Source organism: Sinocyclocheilus anshuiensis, unplaced genomic scaffold (assembly GCF_001515605.1).
Source record: "Sinocyclocheilus anshuiensis isolate Anshui unplaced genomic scaffold, SAMN03320099.WGS_v1.1 scaffold193, whole genome shotgun sequence".
Classification (NCBI taxonomy): Eukaryota; Metazoa; Chordata; class Actinopteri; order Cypriniformes; family Cyprinidae; genus Sinocyclocheilus; species Sinocyclocheilus anshuiensis.
In genome coordinates, this window is record NW_015536468.1 from 178,940 (window position 1) to 187,502 (window position 8,563).

General features: G+C 36.8%; 1 protein-coding gene across 1 annotated transcript; it reads left to right on the forward strand.

The window, feature by feature from the left end:
* Positions 1-1,448: 1,448 nt before the first annotated feature.
* Positions 1,449-4,090, forward strand: soul2 (heme-binding protein soul2). The gene is made up of 5 exons (XM_016495893.1): positions 1,449-1,526; positions 2,546-2,684; positions 2,782-2,908; positions 3,327-3,495; positions 3,584-4,090. Exons 2-5 carry the CDS (start codon positions 2,550-2,552, stop codon positions 3,756-3,758), a joined length of 606 nt encoding a protein of 201 aa, XP_016351379.1. The 5' UTR covers positions 1,449-1,526; positions 2,546-2,549; the 3' UTR covers positions 3,759-4,090.
* Positions 4,091-8,563: the final 4,473 nt, after the last annotated feature.

An 8,563-nucleotide genomic window follows, 5' to 3' on the forward strand; every position in this document is an offset into this window, starting at 1 on the left:
TGATGTCCATTTTATGAAATATCATGTGGTGTGACCTCAAAAAAATCAATGAATATTAAGTTATTTCTACAAGTACTTATTTTTATTATAAATTTCATAGTGACCCTTTGTAGGAAGCTAGCTTGTTTTGTTTAGGTTGCCAATTCTGTGCTTGTAAATTTTGACTGAATTTGAAAATATCATGTGGTGCAACCAAATATCATGTGGTGTGACCACTGCAGTGTTTTCCATTATAGATATATGTCCCAGCTTGGCAGATTTATATTTAGAAATAGATTTTTATGCAGTTTGGGTCATTTCAGATGGTTTATGTTTAATCTTTGTACAATATGAGAAAAAAATGCAAAAAATATATATATTTAGAGCATTTCATTAAGACCTGCCCCCCTTAGTTACTGTTGCTATGTCTGACAAACCATGGCACTTTTATGCCACACATCACGGAGCAAAGAGGACACTGACAACAAGCTGACATACAAGACAGAGCAGTCTCAGAGTTCAAATTTTGTCATTTTTTAAAGAAATTCAAACAATAAATACTGTTTTGTGGCTTTTTAATGTGCTGTGACAGATCGCTGTAGCGCCTCAGTTCAAGCGGCACATGAACCGATCATCTCTTCATCTTAGATATATCACGAAATAAACATGAATGAACATCAGAAGGCATCTTTTTTCAACCATGAAAAGACGTCAATACACACCATTTTTCAAGTTCAAGTCCACGATGTTAATCTATTCACCTGGCTGGTTTGTTTGTCGGACAAAAATGACGGATTTTGTGTCATAATTGGTCAGATCGTCTGTTAATCAAACTCCCGGCGAAGGGTCAATTGAGCATGAACATACAAAAGCATTCACAATTTACCAAAAGTATGAGAAATTGCTTTTATGACGTGCACAAGTGACTAGATGATGAGGAGGTTGAACAAGTAGTTTTAAGAATTTCAATTCTGGTCTGAGAAATGTACTAAAGCGAGTGAGAAAAAAACTGTAATTCATCTGCCAATTTAGCATAACATATAATAATAATAATAATTATTATTATTATTATTATTGAGGTGGTGGTGGTGGTGGTGCACTGTGAAAATGTGGTGTTATTGATGAATTTGTGTATTGTATTTGGTACATAGGTGGCCTTTGGTACATAAAGCGTGTAAATGTCACTTGTCTGTGTCTGCCTCATTAATATGTTGTTTTTATTATTATTATTATTATTATTACATTTGAAATATTAGACTGGAGAGATAGTCCTGAAGGGGGCTATTAAAATTTTATTATTTAAGGATAAACTTTGTTAAAATGTGTTATGTATTTATAATATAATATAATATAATTTAACAATATTATTGATTAGAAATATTTTAGTACACTCTAGTACTCTTTAATGTAGTGCACACTGGCACTGGACTCATTTTATGTGTTTACAAACAGGAAAAAGCCATTTGGGATAAACTGTTTGGAATGACGGTTTGAATCTTTGAAGATCTGTGTAGGTGGGTCTGTCAAGCAAGTGTCACAACACAGAGGTCAGTTTACAGAACATAACACTGTTTTGGAAAATGAGTTGCTAATTTGAACAGGTATTGTCTAAGATGTGGGTCAGAAGACAGGCTGTCATCTCAGATTGTTCAGATTAATTGGTTCTGCAAGCAGAGGCATCTTTGTAAGGACAATTCACGTTACCTTATACCTCACACAAACCTTTCTTACCTGTTAATAAATTGCATCTGTGCACATTTTGAACATCTATTTCTTGTAAACCTTCCTCTAAAAGTGAAAATGAAAGCAATTTAGACATCTCACCTGAGCCGCAGCCAACATTTAAACGCCATGATAGCTTATGAAGGGATATGTGGTGAGTGTGCTGAGCTGCTTCCTCTAGAATTCTGCTTTGTTTATGAATAGTGCTGGAGGAACTCTGCATGGATCACTTTCAAGTGAATTATAGGCTCGTCCTGGTTGAGCTCCTGTTCAGCCTACCAGTTTTATTTTGCATTAAAGAGCCAAATTATTTATGTGGAAATGTTCCACTTTTTTCCTTCATTTATATAACTCCGGTGATTCCAGCTGACACCAGACATTAAGCAACCCCTAACTTTGCCAGTTTAGTCAATTTAATAATGACTCATTAGTCATTTAACTGACACTTTTATTCAAAGCAATTTACAGTACACTTATTACTGGTGTTACTGATGATGAAATGCTTTGCTCAAGGATACAATGCTGATAGTTAATAGATCAGTGCTGCTGGGTTTAAACACACAAATGTAAGTCATAGTGCTTTATAATGCTTCCCTGGAGTTTATAGTATATCCTTTTTAATTGCATGGAAAATATCTACTCTTTCACATTTCTGCTTTGTGTTTCGTTGAAGAAAGAAAATCTGTATTGTAATGTAGCAGATTAATTGTTTTCCTGGTGTCATACTAGATGGTAGTTTATTGGCGATGGGAGGGAGAGTTCTGTGAAGTGTTGAGGGGTGTGTCTACAGGATGATGAGCACACCATACACAAACAACCTGTGACAACATTTTTCATCTTGCAGTGCAATGGCGAGGACTCTGCTTTCCGCTTTGTGTCTCCTGGTTGGACTTGTATGTTTCCCAAGTACAGAATGTTGGGAAGCACCTTGGTTCTGTCATGGACGTGAGTGTCCTGTGTACACTGTGGTACAACAGTATGAGGTAGGCCAATGGTTTTTGTTTTGTCATTTGGGATATTTTAAATATGGTCTTTTCTATGTAAAATATTTATATCATTGTGTTAATAATACATAAAAAGGGATTTGAGGAGCGTAACTACGAAGTGAGCCATTGGATTACAACTGATGTTGCGAGTGCCATTAAGAGTGATTTAAAGGATGGATTTTGGAAACTGTATTATTTCAATCAAGGTCAAAACAGTGAAAGTAAGTAAGCTACACTGGTAACACTTTACAATAAGCTCTTATTTGTTAACATTAGTTATTGCACACAAACTATGGTTAATACTGTACATTAATAGAGAATTTATTAGCCTTTCTTAATGTTAGTTTATACAGATTGTCCATTGTTTGTTCATGTTAGTTCACAGTGCATAAACAGATACAACTTTTGATTTAAAAGTGTTTTAGTAGATGTAAAAATTAACATTTAGATTAAGAAATGCTGTAGAAGTGTTGTTCAATGTTAGTTCATATTAACTAATGTTATCAAATGAAACCCTATTTTTAAATTCATGGTTTTTATCAGATCACATTAGATTTTTTAAATAAACATTCCAGTATGGTAATCACATTTTAATAAAGTCATTTTATACTCATAGTGTATCATAATTTGACTTCTCAGATAAGGAGATTGCTATGACCAGGCCTGTGCTGGTCTCAGTGAAGGAAGCTGATGGTATGGGGGAGCAAAAGGTGTCCATTTCCGTCTTTCAGTCTGACACGGACATTCCTGAGCCCAATGATAATACCATCAGAAAAATAGTCATACCAGGCGGTACTGTCTACGTCAGGTTAGATATTTTAGGAAAGGATGACAGTCAAAAACTGTCTGTTTGACTCTTTTTCATTTAAACATTCTCTCTTTGCTGGTCATTACAGGTCGTTTGGTGGTTTTGCATCTGATGAAGATGCCTTGGAGAATGTGCAGCAGCTTAGGGAGGACCTCAGAGCTGCAGGAAAGGAGTTTGTTGAAAACAGGTTCGATGCAGCTGGATATGATGCACCATGGGATTTGATCAACAGGCACAATGAAGTTTGGGTTCGTGCACCCTGAGGACTTGCAGATCCAGAAAGTTCTGTTCCTCATTCCTACGGTGTAGCCTCTTTTTACTTTGAAGTTCCAGTCTATTGAAGATTTCCTTGTATATCATATGACGAAATGATAGTATAGTGTTCATGCTTCAGTCTTAACCATTGGATTAATGTTTCATTTTGTGCAGTACAAATGTGGAAGTACTTTGAAGTTGTTTGACAGGATTATAAACTGGTTTTAGGAATGTGATGACTATCATCTACCTCTGTAGGTTCAGATAGATTCAAACTGAAAATGCAGTAAAATTTACTGAAATCTAATAGCTTTAACAATAAAACATGTGACCTCTTTATTCAAAACGTTTTTGTTATTTTTCATTATACATTCTATGTAAGTCATTCTATTTTTCAATCTAAAACATTGTATGAAATGAATTCACCCACTTCTCTCGACTGATCAAATGATTGAAAACTGCATAAAATTAACACATTCCAATAAGAAGAAGATAAATATTAAGACCTAGAAAAGACACAGAAACCTGATACACAAAATACAGCAAGTTTCCAAAATACAAAGGAGAAACAGGTTTAGAAACGATCTGAATGGGAATAATGTGATTTTAGGTTATCAGGTGTCTCATCAGCTTTTGTTCATGTTACAAGAAGCTCCACCCACTAAACTGGTCTAACTAGTGATCCAGATCTTCCCTTAAGCTGTTAATGAAACTATTTGATTAAACTAGCACAAAGCTCAGTGATAGATACTAAAGAAATGTGAAGTTGAATGTGAATCTTCCAGCTTGTGAGTCTTCCAACTTGTCGTTCCAGTTTGAATCTGTAAGAAAGCATGTGACTTCAGACAATGTTTTTGTCATTTGCAGCTTGGTGCTTAATCAGTGGCCTTAAAAATACATAAAATGGTGAGTTGTTGTTTCGCAGCACGGTTGTATGGTGCTGAATTCATAAGCCTGCAGAACTATGTGATTGTTTGTTGATGGGGGTTTCCCTCTTGTGTATAACATGGGAGTGTACTAGCTGAGAAGAAAAATGGGTCAGCCCACCTGAGACGTTTTGTCATGGTGACTGATCTGGAGTCAGTTTAATTAGTCACATCTTCTCTAGCAGAGCCAGGAAATGTGATGAGGCTGCATTTTCCCACTTCTGCAGTTCTGCGCCACAATTCCTCCACAAAATGGGCCAGCAACCTCACCTGAGAGAGAGCAAACTTTGTTGTCTCTCTGAAAAATGTCTTAACTCACTAACTCTCCCAGGCTGGTTAAATAGCATACAGCAGCTAGCAAACAAACATTGAAAACAAGTAAAAAATTATCTCATCTTTGATTAAACATTTCATTTCATTTTCAAGACAGACTCACTTGCTAATTTAGTCACAAAGAAACATAAAATTGTACAAATGTGATAAAAAGCTGACTCATTGGTCACTGAAAGCAAATACACACTCCCGTGTTTAATCACTGGTCGCCGTGATTTTGCCAAGTAAGACATGTTTCATCAACATCTTTTGTTGATCCTGGATCAACATTACTGTCTAAAAATACAGACTTAACCCAATCCCTACCCCGAAACCTAACCTTACCCACAATTTATTCCTAAAATCAGAGGGAAATGACAGCTGATTAACAAAGGTGTAGAAGCACCTAACCCTGATTGTAAGCCTAAAACTGACATTTCCTGAAAAGTTATCTCTCAATTCTGATTGGTTGATTGGAATGATGATCATGGATCAACAAGGATGTTGATCCAGGAACATGTTGTACTTGGTCAAACCACGCTCACCTTTAATCACTACATGCTAAGATTCAAAGTTACGTTATTGTACACTAGGTGGCAGCACCAACTTGTGATGTTTCTCTATCCTCTTCTACATCACATATGGCATCAAATTAGTCTACTCAATTTGTGCATCTCCAGTTTTCATGAAAATTTCCTCACCCAATTGCTTTAGCTCTAAATATGCTGTTGTATCTAGAATAACTTTGAGCTAGAAGAACGTGTGGGCAGTTCATCACTAGCAATGTCGGAACAAAACCCACTACCCAGCATGCCTCAGCGCTCACCATGGGAAGCTGGACACTCAATGCCCCTCAACACACATTCACAGTTTCCATGGTTACATTTCTATAGCAAGAAGCCAGCCATGTTCGTCAAAAACATAATTATGCTTCAATGAAGTCAGATCTGTAATAACCCCTAGATGTGTTTTTATGAGTCATAGACAACTTGCCGTGACTACTCACTTATATAGTGGTATTTTCATCAGCAGGCCTCAGGACTGTTGTGTTCTGCAGTTAATTTAACACGGGGAGCTTATTAGGTTATATTAGGTCGTACGCTTTGAAATCAGCGCATATTCGGCTAGTGTTTGTGGAGGATAAGAGATGTTCAGCCATTCACAAGAACTGTGTAGTTGTGATATCTTGGAACAAGCTAAGTATCTCATTTATTGGCACACTTTTATTTTGAAATTCTGTCTGGGCTCGTATGTGCCACCATGGCGTCCAATAAAAGCCCGTCTGACTTGGCAGGTTATGTCAGCATATGTTTGCGGGCTTGTGAATTTTAATCTGCCCTGTTTTGGACGATGTTCTTGGTTTGGAGGTCCCAGCCAAGAGCCTGTTTGGACTGGTTCATGGGAATTAATCTTATCAGAGATGGGCCAGTTTCCTGAGAATATAGCTGGAGCTCTATGCTGTCAGATAAGGCAATGTAGGAATGCAAGAGCAATTGTGCATTTTTGGAGAGTTTTAACCATGTAGAATGTTCATGCTTATGCCAGCCGAGCCGTGATATGTGTGTCCATCTGTTGCATGATCTGTCTGCTTTCACTCGGTTTTGAGGTCCAAAACACCGTTAACTACTCTCTGCTTCTCCCATGAGTTGGTTTCATTTTTTTTTTAACATAACGCACGATTAAAAATACAGCAGCTTTTGACCAAGAACAAATTTTTTTTTCTTTTTTGAATGATGTTTCATATTAAAATGTCCCTCATGATTACCCCACGCTGTTTATAATTGATGATGTGCTGAACAAGAGGACACAAACCACAAAAAGAGCTGAAACTCATGGCTGTCACTGAAACTCAGATGCTGAGAGCAGCAAATTTCTACTAAACTTCGGTCCCAACAGATTTGCAATTAATTATTTTTAACAGTCACTGCAGCATACATAATGGTTGGCCTGTGATATATGGAGTATATATGTATAACATATCTTGCTCACCGGTGAATCCGCTGCAGTAAATGGGTGCTGCCAGAATGAGAGTCTAAATAACTCATAAAAACATCACAAGTAATCCACATGACTCTAGTCCATCAGTTAATGTCTTGTTAAGTGAAAAGCTATTTGCTTGATGAGCATGTAATGCTATTCTCCAAATCTGTTCTGATGAACAAACAAACTCACATCTTTAAAAAGTTTAGCAAAATATAATTTTTGGATGAACTATTCCTTTACGATTTTAAAACACGGTGTAAACAAATGTTTGTAATATAATTTTAATTATTATTATTGTTGTTTATGTATAAAAATCTGCACTAATTCTATAGGTCACTAATCGAAAAGGCATGTTTGTGGCAGAGAATGTGAACTGTTCATCTGGTCACATTCTTGCTTCTTGCAAGTGCTGTCAGATGTTTGTGATATAGTGATCACTAGGCTCACACGTCCTCCATTACAGTGCTTAAGAGGAAGTGCTGTTATGTCTGTTGTGCTCCTGCAGCATAATGGATGTCATCATGTAGGACAGAAGAGCTCATAGCAACCCTTGGATCTCCTGAGGTCCAGCTTTAAATCTTTTAAATCTCCTCCCCTCAACTTGATCGCTCAGCAAGTTTGGAAGCCTCTCCCATTTGTGAATCTCAGAGTTTGGGGTAATGAATTATAGATTTGAGTTTTTCCAAAAAGAATGTTGAGGAATTTATTGTAACTTTTATTTATTTATTTATTTATTTATTGTCGTAAGCACTCAGCTTTCATTCAAATTTAAGAACCATGTCTTTGCTTGGCTTGAACCTAAAATGTTCAGAAGATCTATCTGCTGCTTTTGACACTGTCAATCACCAGATCCTCCTGTCTGCCCTCTCATCACTGGGCATCACAGGGATTCCACTTCGCTGGTTTGAATCCTATCTCACTGGTAGGTCTTTCAGGGTGGCCTGGGGAGGGGCGGTCTCCAAAGCTCATCAACTGGTCACTGGGGTTCCTCAGGGATCAGTTCTTGGACCCCTCCTCTTCTCCATATACACTTATTTAATTAATTTTATAATTAATTTATTAATAATTCATTTCAATTATTTTGAAATTGTGTAATCACCTGCATTAGAAGTGGTTTCGAAGAGATTGTTTGCACAAATCATGGATCCCCTGTGCTTTTAGGACTGCAAGTTATTTTTTGTCATTTGGAGAACAGAGAAGATTCTTTGTCTTATGACATTCTGAATCAGTTTGGCTGTTATTCTGACACCACCATCTGTGTGCAGCTGAAAAACCCCAGATCACTTAGAGAAAACAATACTTACAACATCAGAACATTTCTGAATTGTTACTCTTCAGTATTTTACCCTAAGCTAAATGTTTATCAGTTTTGGAGACATGGTCATGTGAATGCTTTCTGTCTTTTTTTCATGCAAAAACTGCATTTTGAATGTCACCTCAGTAGGCCTGTGCACAAATAGTGTTTACTGTGACATCACATTATTATTTGTGACTGCACACTCAGTTTGCATGCATTACAAACAGACCTTGTTTAATGGCACATTTCTCTCTCTCTCTCTCTCTCTCTCTATATATATATATATATATATATA